This window comes from Cinclus cinclus, chromosome Z (assembly GCF_963662255.1).
Source record: "Cinclus cinclus chromosome Z, bCinCin1.1, whole genome shotgun sequence".
NCBI lineage: Eukaryota > Metazoa > Chordata > Aves > Passeriformes > Cinclidae > Cinclus > Cinclus cinclus.
In genome coordinates, this window is record NC_085084.1 from 40,021,896 (window position 1) to 40,047,548 (window position 25,653).

A 25,653-nucleotide genomic window follows, 5' to 3' on the forward strand; every position below is an offset into this window, starting at 1 on the left:
AAGTCATAGTAAATTAATTCCCTCCAGCCTGCAGCATTTTCCGGGTAGGGTAGGTAATTCCATGGCACACATGTCATACCAGCACTCAGTAACTCCCCTCAGCCTCAGCCAGAGGCCCCATAGGTCCTTGGGGAAGTTTCTCTCAGCTTTATCTCTAAGGCACAAGGGCATGCTTGAGCCCTTTTGCACTCTCCTCTGTTCTTCCTTCTTGCACCATCTCCCTGAACAGTTTGGCACCTCTCCCCTCCAGCACAGTGATGCTACATCCTCTGTTTTCACAAAGGAGTGTTGTTTAAAAAGTGCATTACCATGGTCAAAACATATTCTATATGCCAGCTGGCAAAAGATGCTTTTTGCTGGTAGAACTTCTTTGCAGGTGTACCAGGGGAACTAGATTAATAAGAAATTTTTAGATTGTCCCCAAAACAGTGTCCAAAAAAATCACTCTCTGTTTTATTCAGTTCTTTAGATACAAAAGAAATATGTATTCAGCTCCTTTAGGAGTTAAACTACTGACCTTTCTGAATGCCAGAAAGCCTAGAAGTAGGGCAGAGAGAGAATTATTATCATACTGTTGAAACAGAAGAACTTCCAAATCTACTGACTCTTAGACCTGACACTACCTGGGAAAAAGAAGGAAGACAGGATGCTGCTGTTTTTACTAGGATCTGTTGTGGATTGGTTGCACACATAATCCAGGGTGGCAGAAGTTTCTCTGATGTTTTGGAGGGCATTTGACTTTTTCAGGTGGCACACACGAGTAAGTCACATCCTTACAATAGCTGTTTGCAAGATGAAGGAAGCAACATTGACCCAAACTGGGGGGAAACCCTCAAGAAGTGTGTTTCTGGTAGAGGGGCTCTGTATTATTTCAGTCACTGGAAGTCCCTGTGATGGTAGGACAGTGGGGGGGTGGGGCACATATGCTGCTGCCAGAGGAGTTGCCTCAGCTCCAGGCCAGACAGTGCAAAGCCTGTCACTTTCCCTGGTCCCTGCAATTCCCCTCAAAAGGACACATGCAGCCCCCCTCATAATTCATAGCAGGTACACAGGCACCCCACGACAGTACACAGGCAGGTCACTTTCCCTGCCCACTGTGCAGAAGGGAGTGCAGTGGGCATGACTTGAGGACACCACCCCTTCTGCTAACTGCTTGGCAGCCTTCAGTCATCCAGTTAAAGCCAATTTCCTTCCCAGGGTCTTTGGAGACAAGAGGGCTCAGTCCATGTGTGGGTTTCAGGTGGTATAAGAACATGCCTTTTAAGTGTGTGGGTGCCCTCACCAAAGATGATTCACCAACACATTGGGAGCAGCTAACAGCCCCAGCTGCAGTGTTCTCCAGAACCCAGGACACATTAAAGTGATGCAGCCACCTGTGGAGAGGAGGATCCATGATCTTTTCATTTTGACAATATCCCACACACTGCAAGTGTACTTGAGGAATTAGCCAGACCCATTACTGGGAGCCATCTGAACTGCACTGGCAAGGTAGGCATTTCCTTTCACAGGCCAAAAGCTGGTAATGATTTATTTATCAATGGCTTGTATTTGTTCAACACTGGATTGCTGGTAACAAGATAACATTAATAAAAGCGACTCCACCTTGTGTTTTGGTTTGGTTTTTGTAACATTTTTGTCTTTACTGACACATGTCCCATGTGAGAAGGCATGTCCTAAAATGGCAGTGACAGCAACAAAGATCATGTATTTTTACGGGAGGATTTTACCATTACACAATTCTGGTTGAAGTAAAATTATTTTAGAAATTAAGAAGTGCTAAAGAATTTTTGTTTCTGCATCCAAAAAAGCCCCCAGAATGTGTGTTTATATCCAGTGAGGCAACTTGAGCCAGCAGTGATGGGATGTACATATATTTGGAAGAAACTGGAGTGCCCAAATACATTCATACCTGCTTCCATGCTTCCAGGAAGCAGAGTGCAGTGTTTTCAGTGCAGGAAAAGCTTCTTCCTAGGAGTTCTTTGAATGCAACTCCCTGTTCAAGCTGCAGTCCTGCTAATTTGACAGCAGGTGGGTGTTCACAACAGGGAGCTGCTCAGAGGGGCAGAGCTAAGGCTGAATAAATATTCAGACTCCCCTGTGCCTGGTTTAACAACTGACTCTTGCTTAGAAAGGAATTATCTTAAATGCCAAATCCTTTAGAGGAGTCCCTCCAAGTAACAGCTGCTGAAGGCCAGCGTTCAAAATGCCTGAACCCCTGGTGTCCAGATTCATTGTCAAGCAGCTTCTCTCTTTTTGAAAGTTGCTTTGATTAGGATTCAGTGGCTCTTGCAGTATCTCATACACTATGTGCTCAAACACCAACATAAACCAGATTTGAGAACAGCTTTTGCACTCCTGAGAGAGTTTCTGTGAATCTGCTGAGGAACTACTCTGTCTTATAGCACTGCAGTTTATCTTTATCTCATCTTCCCACTGCCCTCTATTTCCAAGGGAAAATAAACAAACCAAGGAAAGCTTATGATGCAGTCACAAGGGAAAGGTCATCCAAATCATCAGTAAGGTGGCATTTGGGTTGCCAAAGCTGAGGGAATCACGCTCCCACATCATTCCAAGGTGCATGCAAAAAGCACTCTGCATTTGAGAACTGTGGTTCACACACTTTTGTGCATTTTAACAGAGCTGCTTAAGGAAGGATTGGTGGTTACCTGGGAGGTCTGTTTCCTAAATGAATAGCCATAATTTCTGAGGTCCAGTGGTAGCAACTGATGATAGGTAACCATCTACCAAGGCATATTTAAAGGCAAGTTTATGTCTCTGTGCAGTTAAAGCGCCTGAGGATGCCCAGGGAGCCTTTGCACCTCCCTCCGTTCCTCCCTCCCAGCTGCATTTTGCTGATCTGCTCTGTGCTGCAGCTGCCCAAGGAGAGTGTGGGATGGGTACTGCCTCCTACACGAAGATCAGGACAGGATAGTGTGTAATTTTTGTTTCTGCACAACTAACTCCTACCCAGAAACTTACTGAAAAGTGTGGGAATCCTTAAAATTAGAGGGTTTTGAGAAAGCTGCAAAGAGCAGGCCTCAGAAACAGCAGAACTGCAATTAGACCTAAGTGGCAGCCATGAGATTTGTCAGCAGAAAAGTTGAATGAGATGTAGAAAGCAAGGACAAATAAAACAATTATCTGTGTATTAACACTTGGCTAGAATAACTCCCTAAGCTGCAGGAAAGTATATCTAGCAAGATATAAGCTTGCTATATCTTATTATATTAAGATATATATTAATATAATTATGTATTATTAATAATATAATTATTATAATATAACAATTATATAATTATTTTTATAATTATATTTAATTTTTATTTCTTTTACAATTATATTTATAATTATATTTTATTATATCATATTATATATTAATATAATTATATATTAATATATATCTCATATATTAAGGTCTATGCTTAATAATGGAGCTCTGTGCATTTTATTTAAAGGCTTACAAGCAGGTATTGTATTCTAAATAAGCAAGCACTGTTTTAGCCAAAGGTAGGTGTACTTATAGTGGTTGGATACAACTACTGTCAATATGCTTTTGCTTTTTGTGATTGGTCAAAAAACTTTCAAAGAACACCGAGTTCTGCAGCTGCTGCTGAGTATGTGAGCTGCTGGCATCTTCTCAGTGTCCCAACCATGTAATGAAACTGATGGTGTCAGTCAAAATAAACAGCCCAAGATGCGTTCCACAGCAGTTTCATTTGTGAGTCTGTACATTAATCCATGGCCAGCATTAAAAAGTGGGGGAAAAACCAAATCCTCTCTATTCCCATCAGCAGAAAGGATGTTTTGTAAACTACCAGATATTGTAACAGGTGTGACCGGATGGTGAAGAGTTGCTACCTGCATAAGATTACTCTTCTAACAGCTGTGTGCTTGTAGCATTGCTTGAAACAACTGAACTTGTGTATGAGCTCTGCCCACTGGGGCTCTCAGTGGTTACTCCACAGCACAGGGATCCAGAGCACAGCTACAGATTTGACTAATTACTCTAGTCTTCTGTTATGCGAACAATAGAAACTATAAGACAATTCACCTCAGGGTCTATTATGCTACTGGTACAGCTCTAGACAATTTGAGACCTGCAAACAGGCATCCATAGCAAGAATCAGAACACCAATTGTGCTCATTGGGGACTCAGAGGAAAGTGGCCAAGCTGAGGAGGGACAAGCCTCCAGAGAAATGTTTGTTGGTACTGCTGCCCACCTCTCCACTGCCCTCCTTTTGGAAATCCCTTCCCAAGAAAAGCCTGGTTCTGTTTCATGGCTAAAGCAGCTTCTCATGCCTCAAGCACCATCTCAGACACTGTGTTTGTGCCTCTGCCATTCTGCAGCAGTGTTTCAGGCATGTGGTGAGAAAACTGCTGCCCTAAGTTAGTCACAGGAAGCAGTCTCTTCTGTTTGGCTGTAAATCAAACCCAGATCCCTGGGACTAACACTTTCATCATGCAAGGAAGAGAAGGAAGCACTGGATCTCGTTGGAGGTTTTTGCTCTGCCAGCCTGAGGAAAAACTCTGTAACAGGTACTAGTTCCTAACAGTGGAAGAGCTGAGTTAGGTGCACCTGAGAGAGGAACACTGCTCTGCAGTGTTAATTAGCATAATACTAAAGAATTATACCCTGCCTTCCTTTCCAGCTGAGCTGGACTTAGATACAGCTCATGGAAGAGGGGCACACAGCTCCCATGAACCCCTCTGAAGAGACAAAGGGGTCTACCCTGTGTCATCCAAGGCCCATCAGTTCCTTCTATGTGTGTGATGGGGTCTAAGAGCCACAGCTCCAGTGCAGAGGCTGACAGTGGAGCACTTTGAAAATCAGGCCAGGTGGGAGAAGCCCCTTTTCCTCACTCTGAGAGCATTTAAAAGAAGAGAATTGACTCTCAGACTTATGAGGTTTCCTTCAGTTGGTTTTCTCACTTTCCCAGCCCCCCCACATTGTGTCGTTTCTGTATGTTCTGTTTATCTGAGAGGGGATTGCGCTGTGAAAGGGAAGAACAAGGACAGCAAAGCACAGGCTCAAGTAACAGCATGCTGAGCTATGCAGCCAGGGCTGTCCAAGGACAGATTCCACACAGCTGTGCTCCTGACCACCACAACCAAAAAATTAAGCAAACCTGAGCAGCAAAATAAACCAAACCTTCTTTCTCATACCACATGTGACCGACCGCAGCCAAGAGGGTGAGACGGAGTGCAGGGAGCAAGGGATAGATAATCAGCACTCAGCAGTCAGGACAGAAAGATCAAGCATCCCGAGACACATTCCAGACCTGATAGCCTCAATATCTTCCCAATACTAACTAGTCTCCTAGTGTTATAGTCTTCAATTTACATTTTCTCTCTCTTGTGATGGCACATCTGCATGACTACACATATGCTTTACACCTCCTCACAAACACAAAATCCCTTAGCAACTTCAAATGCATCTGCAGTGAAGAAAGGAGTCCTTTACAACGTGAGACACTCTTTAGAGATCTCTGCTTAGTTTGACCGTGTTAAATGTTTCAACCATGTAAAACAATTTCTCTGGGGTGTAACTTCAAACTGAAACTCTAAAAACAGCTTTGAAGAAAAACAGCCACTTCTATCAAACTCATCAGGAAAGTTAAGTATAGAGAGGAGAGATTTGCTTGCATTAATCAGGAACAAAAAGAGCAGATGACCAAAAGAAGACCTGGAGTCAAAACCAGTGGATGAGAGAGGAGAGTTATTATAAAGACTTGGATCAAAATACAAGCTGTAGTGGCAGCAAGCACCTCTTTTAGTCAGTATGAAATGTTTCTATTTTCATATGCAATTACACTCACTAGAGCAGTGTGAACTGCCTCAAGTCTCCTTAATGTAATCATTGCTTGTGGAAAATATCTTCTTGCATCTTTGTTACAGTTTCTCCCACAACATATCTCTTTGAATAGGTGATCATTTCAGTCAGAGTGTGAGGAAACATCTGGGCCCATCTGGCTCAATTAAAGTGCCTTGTTCTAAAAGCATAACCCATCATTTTCTGCTCATCTTGTTGTATTTTCACTTTCGTCTGAAATTAGGACACGCTCAGAAACGCTAATTATTTTATGAATCATCTAAAATCAGACTTGATACATCTTTTTGTTGTTGTTGTTGCTGTTATGCAGAGGCCTTACTTTCAGTTCTTTTGTCCACCAATACCAGAGTAAGGCTGTCTGGCTTATCTCATTTCACAGGTGCTAAATAAAGCCTTCCTCGCAGTGGAACCGGCCATGCATGGGGCGACGTGCTCTGAATTCCCAAGGCGCCTGTTGGCCTGCAGATTGAGCCTGTGCCCTCCGGAGGAGGCAGATCTGTGCTGAGCTGTGCCATGGCAGGAGGGTGATGCTCTCAGCCGCTTCCCAGTGGCAGGGTGCATCGACCCGGGCTCGGCATCGTTTGCAGCCCAACCAGCCTTTCACCCGGGCACGCACCAGGACTCCAAAGGACGCACACAAAACCTGTTCTGTGGCCAAAGCCTGCCCGTGTTCACTGCTAGGCACCAGCCCTGCGACCTCGAGCCCAGCGTCAGGGCAGCTCCCCAGCAGAGAGAGAGAAGCTCTAGAAGGTGTCGTGCCCTGCAGCTCAGCACCGCCGTCACAGGCAGGGCAGCAGGAGGGGAGGCTGTGGGAAGTGCCTGTCCTTCTGTGGTGCCAAGGAAAAGCCAGGCTGAGCAGCAGGGCCTCTTGTGCTGTGTGACACAGAGGCTGGTTTATTGCAGAAGGGCGCGTACAAGGCTTGAGAATTACAACTTTGGGCCTTAAGGAGAACATTGAGTGCCTTGCCTTTTAGTTGTTGTTAGAGGAAGAAGAGCAGGGACAGGGTTTTCCAAGACATTTGGGACAGGATTTACAGGATAGGTAACAGTAGGCAGGGTCCTCTGGTCTCCTGCCCAAGTATGAGGTATATCAGAAGGAAAGAGCAGGAGCAGAAGAACATAGAAGGCTGGTTGAAGGCACCCCATTCCTTTTATTAATTGTCCCATGGTACAAAAGGGTTCACTGCTGTGATATCAGCCCCTGGAGAAGGACAGATCCCTCCTCTGCATTTTCGTGATCCAATGCTTCAGGCTCACAATGTCACGAACAGTGTATCAAGCTTTCCAGAATACGCGGGTTATGATAGCCCTGGAGCCCAAGGAATAACCATTCAAAGACTCTCTTCCAGGGGTCCAGACCACATGTGGAGGGCAGGTGTATCTGTTTCAGGAAGCAGTGTGCAGATTCCCAGCTATCATGTGCCTTGCTTCCAAAAGGTTTTTTCAGAAATCAGAGGTCCAAGACCACAGCAGGCACCCAGAACCCCAGAGCTCCCCTGCTTCCTGCAGCAAGCTCCAGCAAACAGTTCCCCTGCAGCAATGCAGAACCAGCTCCCTTGTCAGCTCCTGGTGTTGAGTCTGCAGCAGCAGGAGCAGAACCAGTTCTACCTAGCAAGAACGTCAGTCCCTGGTTTGTGTAGTTGCATGCTGCTTGTGACTCCCACTGCACAGGATGCTCCTGGTCCTGGTGACTACACAAACTATGATATTACAAGTAGAGAGGCAGGAAATGGCTTGTACCATCTCATCTTTCGTGGCCCCAGGGCTGAAATGTCCATATTAAAAGCAAGAAAGATTCTAACTGCATGTGTTGTTTACTAGAGATCAATTATGGATCAGTGTAAACAGCTGATCTCCTACTGACTTCACTCCTTTATTATACAATTTATTAGAGGATGATTCAGACAGCTCAGCAGGACCTTACTAGCACATCAGTATTTATTCTGCCCTTTAGCAAAAAGCAGAAATGTAAAGCATAAATTTCTTACTCAACTCTCCTGCGGGAAGACTGCACCTTGCTAATGCCACAGAAATCCACTCTGTCCTCCGTGAAGGCTTGTGGCCTCATGCAGACCCACTCTTGTTCCTGGCTTGGGAGCACAGCCCAGGTGGCACAGGCAGCACAGTGCCCATTTGTCTCCAAAGAGACACATCTGCCCAAGCCAGGGATCCCACAGCACTGACCAGTCACTGCTGTGAAAACCTGAGTTGAAGCTAAAAAGATAAGTGGAGGCATGGCTGCAGCAGTACTTAATGCCAGGGGAACACCTTCAGAATTCAAAAAATGCCATAGTGAGAAAAACAGATAAATCATCACTATTTCAGATGACTCTGACACTGGAGTTGCAGAGATATATAAAAGCCACATATCTGAAAACAAGGCTCTGACGCAGCACATGTTTGCCTGGAGTGCCAGGCTGCTTTCTTGTTCATGCTCAAAAAATAAATTGCTTCAGCATCAATAACTGTGTGTGTAAAACAAGGGCAAACATTACTTCAGACACAGTCAAACATCAGAAAATACAAAATACATAGGCCTGTAGGGCCTGTACTAAAGGCACTAAAATCTAAAAAACTTGGATTTTTTGGAAGCTGCCTAAGTCATCAGAAGTATTGGCCTCCCATCACAAAGTCACAGTAACATAGGCTGTTTTAAGGACTTAATTCTTTGTAACTCTTGGGAATTCCTCGGGGAGTAGAGTTTGCTCTCCACAAATGTATCACTGGAAACAGGATTTCTGACATTTCATAGGTTTTGTTTCAAAGAGGCTTTGGATTTGCCTCTTCTCACCTAGAAATTGTAACCTTGTAGCTCAGCCATACTAACAACAGATCTTGAGCTTCAAAACATTGCTTTGCTAGACCTCAAGTTGTCAGATCTTAAGTCTGTCTTTGCTTGATTTTGGCCATCTCTGCAAAATCTATTAAGATGCATCACTTGCAATTTACCTTAGACACTTACTGCCTAGCTGGTATTAGCTACAAAAGCAAAATTGTCTGATGGTCAGTGCCTGCTCTTGCCTGTGGCTTTGAGGGTTTTCTTTTTGAGATGTTGCCTCAAATGTCTTTTACTGTAAGTTTTGTTTAGCTTGTGCTAATCGTGTTATTCTTCCTTCCTAAGAAATTGTGTCTTGTACAAAGAAGCAGCAAACCTGAATAATCATGGTACATTTAATCCTCTGGACCCACAAGAGACAACAAAGTATGTGCAAGGTTGATACGTACAAAGAACTCTCTAGACATACCCAAGAACAAGAAGAAAAACAGTAACCATTGTGTGTAAAGCATTTTCCAGGAAAATTCCATGAAATGCCAACACACCATGTACAGGAAGGGATAAGGCAAGATACTGATGAAGTAACCAGTGCTATAAACAAAGAACTGTACTTTTAAGGACAAATGTTTTGCTCTTTTCCTCTCCTTACATTGGAGAAGTCAGCTCAGGAGCAATGCTGTGCCCAAAATGAAGCCAGGACTTGTCCAGGTTCTTGAGCTCCAAGAAGACTCCTGCCCCTTGTCCTGTCACTATATGCCCTTTCCAAGAGCCCTTTTCCCTCCTTTTTATAAGCCCCCTTTAGGTGCTGGAAGGTGATAATGAGGTCTCCTCAGAGCCTTCTCTTTCCACGCTGAACAATCCCAGCTCTCCAGAGAGCTGCTTCAACCCTCTGATCATCTCTGTGGACTCCTTGGAACTCACTCCCACAGGTCCATATCCTTATGCTGAGGGCTACAGAGATGGACTCAGTACTACAGGTGGCATCTCACAAGAGCAATGTAGAGGCAAAACTCATGAGATTCAAGCAATCTCTTAGAGAAAGGTAAGGAAAAATTGCTTGGTTTTCTTTACCTTGAACGCTAGTGACTTCCTGGCAGAAAATGCAGGGGTGGGTCTGGCAGGAGGACAAAGTTGGCACAGTAGGTAGGTGTGTGCCTTCTCCTGTGCATTGTCCAGTGGGGCTCATTAAAACTGATGCAGCCTTTTTCTGTTAAGGGATACAGAGGTACACCACTGCTCTGCAAAACTAGAGCTTCATTTCACAATCTAAGTAAGAGAATGTATACTCTTATCTAATATCTCCTTCTTTAGATGCTTCTGCAGAAATTGCAAATGCTGCCAGGAGAAATGGCCTTGGGAAATGTATTTGCATTTCAGCCTGCCTATGGAAAAGGATACGAAGTATTAAATACCACCATGGATCACAGCAACAGGAATTCCAGCCTATGCTAAAGATCTGCTGAAAAAAAATCAGCAGATTTTGATCTTCCAGTGTCAGAAGTAATCTTTTAATACTATTTGCATAGCACTGAAATTGAAGAACTACATTTATAATTTCTCATTTCAAGCAGACACATTACACTTGACAGCAATGGAATTAAAAGTTGAAGCTGATCTGATTTTATTTATCTTACACAAGATACTTGATCATATTAAAGATGCAGCTCCCAATTCATCCAGGCAAAACTCAAACTTTGTTTTTGAGGTCTTGTTGGTATCAAATTATTTTGAATTGCTGTCATTTAGGCTGAGTTTTATACCATCCTGCACAATGATGAATAAATGCACATAAATTTTCCTTTGAAGCTGTGGACCTTTTTTTCTTTTTCAGACAGGAAACATTCCAGTACAAAACTTGATCCAGAAGCTGAGTTTGAGTATTCAAGATGTTGACCAGATGAATTTTGTGGCATTCATGGTGGGGCCAGGAGCACTGGTGAGAAATGGGCCTTTCTATGAGAGCAGTTGTTAAGGATGCTGACCCTGGGTCTAGTGCTGGACAGTGCAGGCAGGTACCCTTTGCAGTCACTCAGGAACCTCACACCCAGTCACCTCAACAACCTGCCCACGGCTGAAGCAGCCTGGGCCGAGCTCTCAGGGCCTCATTTCACAGCTTCATTTACTCTGAGCAAGTGTTCGGATGGTACAGCAGTACACTGCCAGGAAGCTTTGGGTGCTTAGTCTGTTCCTTCTCCTCCCACTGCAGCTGTCTGAGTAGCTGCATTCTAAATGCTGTCTGTCTGTACTGAGGTCACACCTACTCACCACAGGCTGAGCACATGCATGGCACAGCCCTGGGATCTACCTGGGTACTTACTGCCCAGCCCCTTGATCTCCTCTGCTGTTTCCAGTCTATGGTCCATCCCTACCCAAAGTTCCAAGGCTCCTGTGCATGTCTCCTCTTCCTCATTGTCCAGCATATATTACTTGCTCCTGTCCACTTAGTGGAACATCTATTCTTATGGGCTGTGAGCTCTGCCTCCAACATTGTCATCCTGTGAATTCAGACATCCAGAAGCAGCCCTTTTTTGCAACATGCATATACAAACTGCACAAACACTTTCAAAATGTTCAGTATCAAAAAACCCCCTATGTGATAAGAGTGTGAAATGGTGATGAACACAACTCTGCCAGCAGATGGCAATCAAAACAAAGAAAAATGATTACTGATTATAAATAATTCCACATGGAATCAGGTGCATTTTACTCAGGGGAGCAATGCAGTTGCCACCCACCACGAGGGGGTACATGGCAGAGGACAAGCCAAAACAACCTGCCCACACTAGAAAAAGCAGAGCACAGAATGATGTCCCTTCCACCTCTCCTCCTTGCATGAATTCCTAGGAAAAAGAAACCTCCAAATATCCTTTCGTACATCTGGAGATGGAAAACATCTCCACATGTAAAACTTGAAGATCAACCCTCCAGAGGAGATGTGGTCTTCATGATGCCCCACACAAAGGAAAAGGAATAAAGAGGTCTGACAGAGGCTCATACCTTGCCCGTGTGTAGCAGCAGCTCCAGTGTGTGCACAGAAGCAGGTGAGGAATTTCCAGATCTAATAGGTGTTAGGCTCATGGTGCAGCAGAAAAGTCTAGTGAGGAGAAGTGAGTAAGGGAAGAAAAAGGTAGGGCAGCTCTCATAGTGAAGATAGTTGAGAAAAAAAACAAAACTCACACTGGTAATAAAATGAAAATTTTAAAAAATCCTGCATTCATCCCTGGTTTCATGATGAGTCAGTAAAGGCATAAGAGGCAAATTTAGCCACAGTATATAAAAACATCTCAATGTGATATGAGAGAATATACACCGGGTTCAACAGCCTTAGTTCAATCCATTGAAAAAACATATAGGAAACCAGTTTGTGTGTTTCATACATCCCTAGAACAGAACCCAGCACCTTATTTGCCTCTAAGGTGAGCCACCAGGTAGGATGTGGACGGAGCAGGTGTGCAGCAAGAAAGGAAGAGATAAGAGAGGTCACAGCAGCTAGCTGCTGTAGGTTGACAGTTTCTGGTTCTGCTTTGTTGGGGGTCAGTTTCCACATGAAGCCTAGTGAATCCATTGCTTCAGAAACTCCAGAAGACCAGAGAAAGATGAAATCTTGGAACTGTTGAAAAAGAGAGAAGTCTTTGAGCCAAACACTCCTCTAACACCTTCTAGGAATGCTGTCAGCAGCATTTCTGAACTTCATAATGAGACTGACAGTACTAGGCCAGCAGGGATCAGGAGAGCAGCATACCCAGCAGGAGTACCAAACTCAAACACTGTGGAACTCCTAGTGCTTCACAGCACACACAGCAACATCCCTCCCAAGGCTTGTAATTTAAATCAGCTTCCTGAGCAAGCAGGATGAGCTGTTTCTTCAGGTTTCTTCTGGCACATTGCAAGTGTTCTGGATGCATTGCATGATGACCCCATCTCCTGCAGAGTGCCTTGTGCCGTCCTCTCCTCACAAGACCATGCACAAAGAAACAAGCACTGTAGTTCACCAATTAATAATGGCTGGGTCTGCCGGCACCATTATATACCAGAAAACTTCACAGCCATTATTTTGTGTGTGTCCAGAGCTTTGATTAGGAGCTGAAGCCACTCCAGGAAAAAGGTCAGCAGCTTTACAGATTAAATGAGGAGCGCCTTGTAAGTTTGTAATAAAAGGGATCCTTCTAGAGCAAGTCTTCACCTACGTACATGCTCCATTTTCCCTTTTCCGGTGTTTTTTTCCCAAAAATCTACCAGAAGTCCTTTTCTTATTCTCACAAGAGACAGTGCTGAGGTAGAGCAAATCACATCCTCTCCAGCATTACAGTAACCAGGTGATTACAACTGCAGACTTGGAAGGTTTTGATTGCTACAGGCTATTCTGCACACTACAGTACGCAGGGTTTTTCTGCTGCCTTTTCAAAATCCCCCATTCACTTTGTTTTGCGTGCATTGCTTGATACTGAATTTATTGCCATGCTATTTCTTTGTAATGTGTTTTGGTCACCTGGTGTAATTACTGATGCTTGCTAGCTTGACTCTTCAGGATTTCTGTCTGCTGTATTCTCTCGAGTCTTTCTACACATCAGAGTAGCCAGAAGCCTTGTATATGGCAAAGACAGATGCACTTGACTAACATTATCTTCCTTTGCTGCTGTGGGGAAGGACCAGAAGTAGGTATCAATACATTTTTCAGCATCTTTGCATGTTAGGATTAAACTGATAAGCAGCAAAAGTGGTAGCACGTTCTGTACATGAGACAAGGAGAAAGGTCTTTTAGCATCTTGGCACTGAGAGAATATCATAAATTTTTATTAAATTCTTGTAAATTCATCAGGTTATTCAAAGTAGTAAGCAGAATATGAAAAACATTATCCAGTAGCAATGGTCTTTGACTAAAAGAATTCAGAGAGATAGAGCTTCTCTTTCTCGCCTCATGTAGTTCCACCCCTCCTTCTTTGGTCATGCCTGTCCATTTTCTTATCTCCTCCCTGTTTTCCACCCTTCTCCTTAGGGATCCCCAATGATAATCATATTTTTCCGTGCTTTTAAAGTTAAAAGGAAACTTTCCCAATGTCACCGAGTGGCTTGTTCCCACCTACACAAGATCCTGCTTGCCCATTTTTGCTGAAGAGTATGGAGTCAAAAGATGCTTCTGGACACCTTGTCAGTACACTCCCAGCAGAAGCTCACCCTTTGCCATGCCACATTCCCTCAGATTCCTGCAGTTCTTCATCACTGGATGTGTCCCCCCACCATGCCTAAGGGCTGCTCATATTCCTCTCTCCAGCCTCAGTCATATCCACTTGTCCACGTGTCCTGCTCTCTTCCCTTTGATTACAGCTACACCCTCAGGCAAGAGCTTCCCTTGGGCAATAGAAAAGCACTGCACCAGATCCTGTGCAAGCACCCTATCAACCCAACTCAGGCACTTAGAAAATGCAGCTGACAAACCCCAGGGCTCGCTGCAGCCGACACCTCTCCAACAGAAGAGACACTTCTGAAGAGCCACTTAGCTCCCAACAGGTTCAGTCAACCTGAACATAGTAATGAGAACCATTTCTCTAACATTTGCAGATCGTTCTGGAAGACACAGTGGAAATGCCTTGGGTGCTCAGGCCATTTCTCTCTTGGTAAAGAAGGAAATATGCAAAGTTATTTCGTTTGTTTTAATTGATCACCGGTTAAATTGTAATACATTTCAAAGCAAAATATTCTGTTCAAGGACATTGTACCAAACATTAAATCTACTTTTAAACAAGGCTTAACTTGACTGTTTTACCTTATATACATACAGGTGTAAGTTTCATTTCACTAGTAGCAAAATTACACAGTACATTGCATTTCCTGAAAGATGGCAAGACCAGGAATTGAGTGGCTGTTCTGTCCTTCCACACACTCCAAATAGAAAAAAAACCACAGGTATTTAAAGTACAATCACAACTACAGTTATACAATAAGGACCTCAGAACAAGCCAAGACCTTATGAGAGATGACAATCACTTCTAGAAATCTACATTGCAAATATACAGTACATTCCACTAAAGAGTTTTGGGAGTTCCCACAATGCCTCTTAATCCCCTTTTGGTAATAAAAGCTTCTATGACAACACATAACCTTCATAAAAAGTACTGAATTTGTATTTTTGGAGCATATGTTGGAAGCTTAATGCAGTCTAAACTGCAGCCCACAGTAAGCTCACCCAAAGGGAGAGTACGCAAGTATTGCAAGATTCATCAAGTTCAGAACCAGAGCTCAGCTCCTTGTCATTTGCCTTCTAGGTGCGAGAGCTGCTCTGCACCAGGGACTGGCTCAAAGGGTGGCAAATGATACATTCCTTTTACAGCATTTGCAGGTCAATCACCTGCAAGTTCTTGACTGAAAATGTCAACTGAGTCATACAAGGTTAATTTATTTACAAAGCAGCCTTACATCGCCATTGTCAGACAATTAACGACACAGCTAAGGAGCAACAAGGTTTCCACATTTATGCTATCCCTGAAAACACTTCTGTGAGCAGAGAGTGCAGTGGCCAGCAAGTATGCAAACACACTGCCACTGATGGGGAAACTGCAGTCTGGCCTCAGGAAGTGGAATGGTGCACAGAATCCAGCAGCCCCAAAGGCGTGATGAGATTTCTGTTAAACTCCGCTTTGGTTTGTGCAAAATACTAATCTTGTGCATACAGCTTTCACAATCAAACTGCTGCTCTGTGTTTGGCTAGACACAATGGGATGAGCTGTCCAGAATTACCAAGAACATGGATGTAAACAAGGCATTTTTCATAAGCACTATTTACCCTAACAAGTACAACACTGCGGACCCTGCCACTGTTCCAAGGAAATGTACTTCATCAGCACTTTTGGAGGTTTTCTGTTCTGTACTTGCTGAAGAAGCTACCACTGATTAGCAAAACAGCTGAACTTGACCCAAATAACAATGCTGAGGACCTTTTCCTTCCAGGTTTTATGTCTAACTAAACACAAACACTCTTTGCTGCTCTTAAGGAATTCTGACAACAATAGGAAACACCAAATAGGCATGCCCGAGGTTGAAGACACCAACTGATTTCCTCCGGTTGAAATACACCACTTGTTTCTATTAGGCAGACTCCAGCCACACACTCTCTCAACACCAATTCTTCACAGATCTCCATCTTAAAAGTCATGCTGCTGAACTCCCCAGATCTAACAGCAATGTTAACACAAGCAATGTAATTAAAAAATAACTACTGAAAACCTGCCCAAACATTTTTTAAACCTGTTTTATAGAAACTTTTGGGGAAAGAAAAACAAAAAAAGGCAGGGACTTAGTACTACTACCTGTTACAGTCAGTCAGCAGCATTCTAAAAGGGCTGGAAAGCAGGCTGCAAAACCAGGTTCTCTCCACTAGCCTACACCTGTTTTTAGCAGAGGTAGGTAGCAATACGTCAGTGGAGAATTAGAAAACACTACATCAGATGTACTTTAGAGCCCTGGTAATGGATCTTGTGCTGTTTTCCTTTTCTCTTCCATTAACCATTTCAGCCTACTTATTTTCAGAAAGTGGGCCCTGGTAGGCTGCAAACAATATGACATCAGTCAGGTGTTGTTACCAGACAGAGGAACAACCAACAAAGCCCAGAGCAGGCACCATGACTTGCTGAAAGAGTCAAGGAGGTGCTTCATAACAGAACCTCAAGTGGCACATGCAAAGCCTGGCAGTCAGATTATCAACCTGCAGGCAACACCCAGAGATCTCACCTTCAAGCTTCACAGCCAGCAGAAGCAGATATAAAGTTCAGCTTTCAGGGTGTGGCTTCAACAGTTCAAAACTTAACTGTACAATGAACAATTAATATGAATGTAAAATAAATATTTTTAGAAAATCCAGTCAAGCCTCTGATCAATTTTTTTTTTCTGAAGCCTGTTCTAAAACCTTTTCAGTTTGTGGACACTTAAGAATACAGCTACAGTAAAATGTGTGTGTAATCATTTGAGTGCACTCCTAGGCCATATAGCAGACAGACAACTAAAGAGCAAGTACAAAGCAAAAGCTTGAAAAGCCCTCATTCCCCTATCTTCTACCATTTTTTATTACTGTTTCAAGATTAATTCATACAACTGCTGGATGTTTTTCTTCAAAAAGACCCTCTCCTATAAGAGCAATATTAAGACTCAAAGTATATTTCATCTAAATGTGTAAACTTCCCTCTTCCCAGGTTCTTGTACCTAATGTATAAGCCTGATACTAAGAAGTACAAGTAGTCCTCATGCTGCTTTGCATTGCACAGAAAACAAAACTCTCATTTATTATGTTCGTATTCACCACTTGAACTTTTTTTAATTTCCAAATTACAGTTTGCTTACAGAAACTTAATGAAATCCCCATTGTTTGCACATTCTTGTATGTAACACAGAGAAAGGGCACAGATACAAAAAACATAACCAAAATCAAAACACCCTACCCAAAATAGTTTCATTGTCAAAATTCATTGGTTTACCAAACCAAGCCTCTCCCATATTCTTAGCAGCAATATTCAATTATGTAGAAAGAAGCAGGACAGAGGAATCAGCCAGTTCCCCCACTGAGAACCAGAGCTGACTAAGGTATTAGATAAGATGAGGGGTTCTGTCAACCTGACTGAAGTTTCAGTAATTATCTAATGGCTCTTGGAAGAATCCATAGCCAAACTTCTTGATTTTTCCATAATATTTAAAAGGGAGAGCTAATTTCAAGAGATCTTCAGTTCCAGGTAAAATACTTACACTCATGTTTTCCCTGCTAACTTAAAATCACATCTAAGGTTCTTCTCTGATGTTTCAAGAAAATTTTTGCAAGCAAGAGTAGAGAAATTGAAAAAAAAAAAAAAAAGATTATTGTAGACATCATCCAGAAAATGCTACCAAATATACAAAGCAGAGGAGGGTATCTTCCTCCCAATTTTCATGTTATAATTTTTAAACATATATTTCAAGACGAGCAATTAGAAATGCCTCAAAATTAAGTTGCCTGTTTGTGCTGAATGAACATGGGTTTTTAAAGCAGTCCTTCTTTACTGTAAGCAGCCCCCTTAGAAATGCTTTATCTCTCACTTGTATATAGCACTATAAAGTCATTATATATCTGTATTTGTCTTTTTAAACCTATTACTAGACAGCATTTGCTCCAGAACTGTAAAGAGCTCTCCCATAAACCTATCCTACCAGCAGAAGTCTTTAATTTCCATGGTTGCAGAACACATACACAAAGAACTGCCTAAAGGAAAAATATTAAATCTTACTTTAAATCAGACAGCAAGTTACAGACATTTATGAAGAAGTCTATTGAGATTTAACACTGCTTCAAAGCAGTAACTGAAATACAACAGTAGCTATGAATGATATACAACCTTCCAGATCCATAACTGACCTTAAAAAAAAAAAATCACAGCAGCTGAATATATATGCAAATACACACAAAGAAAATCTTTGATCAGAGGTTAATAAGTAACTGTGTAATATCAGAGCTAGAGACTAGACATTGCAAGTGCTCAGCAGTCTCCAACCCACCAGCTCTTGGGCTGGTGCAGCAGTGGAAAGTATCATCCAAAACACCTTTCAGGTGGCATTAAAATCTCGATTTTACTGTTCACATGTTGCTCAGCTGAACAGTTACCTCTGCTAAAAATACAGCTTCCCACTCAGATAGCATGAAAAATGTATAAAAAGGCAAGTGATCAAAATATCCCCTTGAATGCTCAACTGTCTGGTATCAAGAGACTGCTGCTGAAGATTTAATACCCCAGCACTAATTTGCAACGTTTTCAAACTTGATATGAAAATTGCATTTTGTTATTACACAGAGTATAACAGTCATTGCTCATTTGCATCATCCAGCTCAGCACTAGTGAAAAAGTGCCTTCTGAGCAGGGATGAGAAAACATAGCAAGTTTTGTTACCAAGCTGTGTCTCTGCTCACCTTGCACTAAGCAGTGCATGGAAATAGGTGAGCAGAAATTCAACAGTCTACCAAGACATACCATGTTTTCCCATGCACTGACACCATGAGTATCTCAAAAACACAGAAGTTCAAACATGCAGCAAAATATTTGTTAAAGCACTTTAAATGCTCACCAGATGAAAAGTGATTTAATACTCAGACAAGTCAAAGCACAGTAAAAGGTTTGTGCTTACACTTCAAGTTTTAAAGTAACATTGTTTCTATCAGAGTATTTGAAGCGCAGTGAAAGGAAAGTTGAATTTAGAAGCAAGAGACACCATTTAAACGAGTAGGAAAATAAGCACAGGTCAGAGTACTTTAATAAATAAAAAAACCAGCAGGAACATGCAGACCTCAGAGTCAATTTTTTTTTAAGATTCATGATATGTAAAAAAAAAAAAAAAAAAAAAAAAAAAAGCCCAAAACCACAAAAAAAATCCACCAAAAAAAACCCCACAAAAAACCACAACCCTATCTGACTTTCCCACATGTGGTGTCTTTTTGGCTAAACAACTGTTACTCTATTGTAAGGAACACATATTACCAGAAAACCTTATTTACACAATGATTACCAGATTAATTATATAAAATACAGATGAAAATATACACCCTTAGGTTTCAGATAAGCCAAGCAAATTCACTGCTGCTAACTAAAGCACTTTGAAGAAGGTGACAGGCACCAAATATCAAAATTTAATCACAGAACTACTCAAAGTAACAGACAAATTTGGGATTGTAGAGGTACAAAGATCAATTAAGTTGGAATGATTTACAACTAATACTAGCCTATCATTAATTACTTAGCTTCAATAAATTCTATTTTTCTTATAGAAAACTGAAGAGAAACCTTTACTCCCAGACTGATTTCTACAGGTACTCAGCAGCTTTTTACTTAATGCATCTATGTAATGCTTTTTACTCTACATTTTACAAAATACATCCCCACATTTAAGTGCATGACTAGAAACAGTGCTGAAATAGTGGAAAAGCGCTCCACAAATCTCAGGCGCAATAAAGTCATAATGATGCTCAGCTCCAGTTTCTGGAAGCAGTTCTGTGAAAGGAGAAGTTTTAGAAAAGGGCCTTTGATCCCTGGTTTTCAAACTCTGACCATGCATCATTCAATTCCATGAAGATCATTTTGGCATATTGCTCGTAGGGTTGTCCTGTTGCCTGGAAACAAAGAGAATGTGCCATAAGCATAAAAACACTAGAAATTAGATAATACAGAAAAGCTCCCACCCCCTTTACATTTGCTTTATTATTGAACAGCTACTGACTGCTGCATGAATATAATTCTACAGACAGAATTCTCTCCAACCTTATACAAAGCTTGCCCTGAATATTTGAAATAAATCCAAATCCTTGGTTTCCTTACTTTACTTTCAAGCTTTCAGTACAATTCATAAGTAATTGAAATTTAGCTAAAAACAATTTTCAAAGCCATTCTTTTCATAAATAGTTTTAGTTACTATTACTTACTAATCAAATAAAGTCATTTTTGGAATTGCTTCCTGAGAGATCTTACAGAAGTGTACAAGGATAAAAATTCGAGTCCTCTTTGAGACAACTTCTTTTGAATGGGATTCCCTGGAGAAAAAAAATCTATTGCTGGTTGTGAATGATGCTAAGGTTCAACTTTACTGACACAGCACTTCCTGTGTGTTTGCTTCCATAACCTAAGATAGTATGCTCCTGATTCCCTGCCCGTTTCACAGCAGCTCTAACTCTGGGCCAACAAAATCCAACCCTTGTGATTAATCAACATCCAGTCCCAAAATATTGTTCTCTTCCTCAGAAAAGGGAAGACCCAGAGCCCCCTCTAGTATCCTTCCCCTTCTCCTGATGCTTAGCTTTTGCCATCTGCAGTACTTTATCAACGTGTTTAGAGAGTGCTTTAACGGGTAAGTGGCAGAATAAAAGAGCAAGGAAGACGAATGTGCCTTAAATAGAGTGGTGTTCTGACATTGATGCATTAAGGGCCTTACAGAAAACACCTAAAAAACCACCACAAAGGTGAAAGAAGTCACCCAAGAACACCGAAGGACAGGGGGAACTAGAAAACAAGAAAATGTCTTGTTTGTTTATTGACACAAGACAACTACTGCTCACTAAAACACCAGTGAATGCAAACCTGAAAATTCAAACCAGTTATATCCAATGCTTTTCCTTCTATCTAATGCAAGAACTCAGAACAAGAAGCTACCTTGATACATTGGGAAGCATTAAATATTTTGAAAAAGATAGCTACAATGTAAATATTCATTACATATTTTTCATCTGATAATTTGTTTATTCTAGCAAGTTTACTTTTTTTGAGTAGAAATGGTTTTGTAAATAAGGTTCTGCAGCTTTTTCTTTCTAGTTTTGCTATGGAAGCCTCTGAGTCTCCATACTAGTTCCAAAAGACTTGAAGTACCAGCTCATAGAAATGAAACAGATTCCACTCATCAGCATTAAATCTGCCATCTCTCAGTCAGAACGCAGCATGACTGACTTTGGTGCTCAGTACAACTCTCACGGGATCTTTCATTTGTTAACACTTCTCTGTTGAATTCTGTGCTGTGTCAGGATGACAATAATCCTGTACTACCTGAATGCAGTAGGACACCTGACTCAGAAAACAATGGATGCACAGTGAAGAACATCTAGGGTGCTCATTGAGAACCAAGGCATTTTCCAGTAACCAGTATGATGTGGTAAAAGCAGTTTGTATTCCTCATATGACAAATAATAATAAATAACAAATCAGAGGAACAAAATCAGAGGAACACACTCACCTTATCAGGATGAACTACAAGTACTGCTTTCCTGTAGTACTTCTTTACTTGCTCAGGAGTTACTAAATCTGCCATGCTGACCGGTTTCCACTTATTTTCCCCTTCCCAAAGCACTGTATGAAGAGTGGATATCAATGCTCTGATATTTCTCTCCTTTCCTTCAATCCATTCAAGAATCTGGGCAAAACAGCAAACATAGAATTGAATGCAGCACTGTAAGCATTCTTAGCCTATACAGACATAATCTTCACTTGCTGCAAGACAGTTATGAACAAAACGCAAGTACAGTTGTCCTGTTGCACTCACTCCCCAAATTCAATTGTCTTACCCACCCAAAGTGGTATTTTGCGTCTACCACCAGGAATAGCTCATTGTTACTATTTTATTGCAGAAATTCAGTCATCACAAGAGAAATTACTGAGATAGTTACATATTACAAACCCCTGTAAAATTAATGGCAAGAAAATGACATGAGTAATTAAAAACATCTCGTATAAGTAGATATTACATTAGTCCTGTCAGGGCAAACACACAAATTATTACCTGATTTGTAGAAAAGTGTAAATATATTTTAGAACTTCTACTGTACAAGCTTTGTACAAAAGATCATGCCTACTAATAATTCATGTTTACTTAGGCAATCTGCAGAGGTGCACAGACTAAAGTGCTCTTTGAGATATTCCAAAGTCAATTAGAATAACTTTTCAGATTTTAACAGCAATATTCAAGCAAAAACATAGGGACACAGTGTTTTCATTGAACACTCACTATCACCAACATGGATGGTAACTAAATATTTGTACTTATTTCTATTTGTGGTGATCTGTGTTAAAAGGTACCCATGCGAGCTATGCATTCTCTTCAGAAAAGACACTTTGTGAAAATGAATTTCAACAGCCCTTTAAAGTTCGTTTACAAACTCTTCTAAAGCACCATAAAGACTACAAAACTGGAAGTATATTAATATGTGAAATTATCAATGACTAATGGGTCAAAATAATCTGAACAGCAAGGAACACCTCCCAAACTAGGTATACAGGCTGTCTCCAGAACTGCACCTTCTAGTAATTTCTTAGAACAGCAGCAGCACTTGTTAACCAGGAAATGAAAGTACACGGTCATCCTTAAGACAGCTGTTCTCCTATGCCTCATTCTTAAAGCATATTTCTGTATTATAAGCTAAATCCATCTTCTCTAAGCCATGACCCTTTAGCTTCTCTGCTAGTCATTGTATCCTTCTGCTCTGTTATCAGCAGTTCTAAGCATAAGATCTCAATTTTCACTTCAATCAAAATCACTGTTAAACAAACCTTGAGTTTCAGGGGATCCATATCTTTAGACATCTCTTGTTTTCTCATCTCAGCAATTGTCTTTGGTCCCTTTTTATCAGATTTCGCTGAAAATCCTTGATTAGATAAGAGATCCTCAAAGTCATTTTCTGAAACTTTCGGCTTTTGACCTATGAAAAGAGAAAAAGTATTTAATGACAAATTTCACAGGAGAATACATTACCGGGGAAATATATTGTCCTCAGATACTCCTGGACAGCATTTATCAATACCATGATAAATATCCTTCAGTGACACCAAAAGCCACAAAACTAAGAAGGATAGAAATAAAAGGGATCATTAACAAATTTTCAGTCCAGCAGAGCAGACAATTTCATATGCTAACCTCTGACTAAATACTTGCATGTCCTCCTTTCTAAAAAAATGGAGTAGATTTGAAGGAGCACACATCTATCCATGATTTTGTAAATGGCTCAGTTTTTCCACTGTTAGTTCCAAACTGCTGCTACACAACAGTTTTTCAAGTAACCATATACTCAATACCATCATTCAAAGCATGTAGTCAATATCAAAACATGTTGAAACTTAGCAAGAGTAATGAAGGGATAAAATGCCCACACGAATATTCATTACAAAACCAACAAACTTCAGAGAACAGTAGAATAGCTGAACTCTGAAGAGGCCTCTGGACATTGTCTAGTCCAATCCCCACTAAAAGCAGGGACAACCAGGTACATTTGTTAAGTCTTTGTCCAGCTGAGGTTCATCTGTTTTTAAGGGAGAGGAATTACAACAACCTGTTTTGGCATTTCATCATGCCAATTGATTTATTTGCCTTGCTCTATAGACTTCCCCATGGCGCAACCTATGCCCACTGCCTCTCCATCCTGACACCTCTTTCCAGATACAGACCAGCAGAATAATCCCAACTTAAAGATGTACCTGCTATTCACTTATATGCCAGTTTAAGGGAAGCATAATCCTAATACCAACACACCAGAAAATAAAATTTTCCAAGAAAGTTCATAGAGAAGAGGCCAAGCCTATCCCTGTAACTCCAGACTGGCCTACTCAGCTGGAACTTGTTAAAGGACTGTATGATTACATATGGTCCTGTTTCCATGTCTCTTTCAAACCAAAGAATTTTCAGTAATTTTAACCCTTCTTTCTCAAGAAAAGGTACTCTTCTTCAGCTAGGAATAACACTGTATCCCTTTACCTTTGTATCACAGACAAACATGAAGCAACATTATCAACCATCTCTCCCTGTATGGATGAAATCTACCTTTCTAAACTTACCAATATGAAACCAGTACCCATGTGGGTGAGCAGTTATAGCCTTGAGACTTTATTCTCAAAATCACACATAATTGTGCCATTATCAGCTTGTCTGTTGTACACTGGGATAGCTTTTGAAAGGCAGGATACCAGATTTGCCACGTGTTCTTTTCTGTTTTCTACTAGACAACTTAAATGTAAATAAAAATGTGAAGGTAGAAAAGCTTCTGCAGGAAACAGTACACCCAACTAACTACACATGGGACATTATAAGTAATACACTTTCAGAAACTTACCAAAGCTTGGGGCTCTGACTCCTCTTTCTTCTCGTCCTCCAATAACACTCAAGTTCACTGTGTAGTTGGGCTTAGCTGCTGTGCTGGGCTTAGTCTGGGACTGCCATGCAGTATTTCGTGGTTTGGGGGTTTTCTGCCACTGATTTCCCAGCTTCTGAGATGGAACAGTCTTCTGACTAAATCCACTACCCAGGAGTCCACCAGTGGATGAACCTAACAATAAATATTAAGTTAGTTGTTCAATGCCTACCACCTATTTAATAGAAGTAAGACAGTTTGGTCTTGACATATAACCCCATAGCTCACAGTGATATCACCACACAAGAGAAAATGCAATAGGACAGTATGGGTAAAATGAAGTTAAAGAGTCACATTAACAAGTACCTTGGATGGCAGGAGCTGGAGGCTTTACTGAAAGTCTTCTTACAACTCAAGGTCTCAACTGTCAGTTTTAGCAAAAAATTGCACCCTTATCTGAAGTGTCTGGCACATGTCAGGCCAGGAGATAATTTAGCTGTGATAGTAGTTCTGCCTCCCACTTCATTATATTTCTGCTTATATGCAGTGCATAATAAATAACTAATTACATAAAATGGTAACAGACTGAAGATTTTTCAAATGCTTTCAAAGTCTCTAGTGACTCCTTGCAGTATTGTTTAAGGAAAATAAGATTATTCTACAGCAGCATTCACAGGCAATATACTGCATGTGAGTAAGAAAAGCATTGCAGCCTGCAAGAGATACTGTAATCATCCTCCTATGGCATAGGCCAAGCTTGTCTGGGTACACACAGTAATGTAAACTTGATTTGTTCTTTCAAATATGGCTCCTCACACTTCAGCTCTTCTGATGCCTCTGTTTTGTGTGGCTGCTCATACTTCTAACTCGCACAAGAGGATGTCTCCCCAGGGCCATGTACGAGATACCATACTATATCTTGAAATACTACACCTGATAAAACCCAGTACTGCAATACAGCACCTAATAAAATCTAGGAATGCACTGCTTTTTCATGAAATCACTCAACTGCAGACAACTCAGCTTTCAGTCACTGACAACTTGTGAAATTTACAGAAAAAAAATTTGTTACTAGTCAGAGCAAATAACCCTGTATACTGAAAAACTCTCTTTCACCTATTCTTTCAAAACCTTCTATGTTCACTATTGCAGTTTTCAAGGCCAACAAATTCTTCCTGTAGGACAAGTCAATGCCTCATTGGTCACAGAAACTTTTCAACAACACACTCCTACTTTCTGATAGAATACCACTCCTAAAGAAGTGTGTGATAACACCAACCATCACAGAACACTACTGGTATCCTACCAGTATGCTAAAACACCAGTATTAACTACTTTTAACTGCTATTTCTTTTGGGTTTATACGACATTCATATTTAAGTAGCTTTTCCTCTTATAAATTTTCTCCCAGAACAATGTCTTTTATGTGGAAGCCAAAAAAC

General features: G+C 41.2%; 1 protein-coding gene across 1 annotated transcript in view; it reads right to left on the reverse strand.

Moving 5' to 3' along the window:
• Positions 1-14,243: 14,243 nt before the first annotated feature.
• GAK (cyclin G associated kinase) overlaps positions 14,244-25,653 on the reverse strand; it is a 64,840-nt gene continuing 53,430 nt past the window's right edge. The window contains exons 25-28 of the mRNA XM_062513745.1: positions 24,194-24,406; positions 22,641-22,789; positions 21,331-21,507; positions 14,244-19,723 (exon numbers count right to left, since the gene is read on the reverse strand). Coding sequence (XP_062369729.1) covers positions 19,622-19,723; positions 21,331-21,507; positions 22,641-22,789; positions 24,194-24,406 — 641 coding nt within the window. The 3' untranslated portion in view covers positions 14,244-19,621. The remainder of the gene's footprint in view (positions 19,724-21,330; positions 21,508-22,640; positions 22,790-24,193; positions 24,407-25,653) is intronic.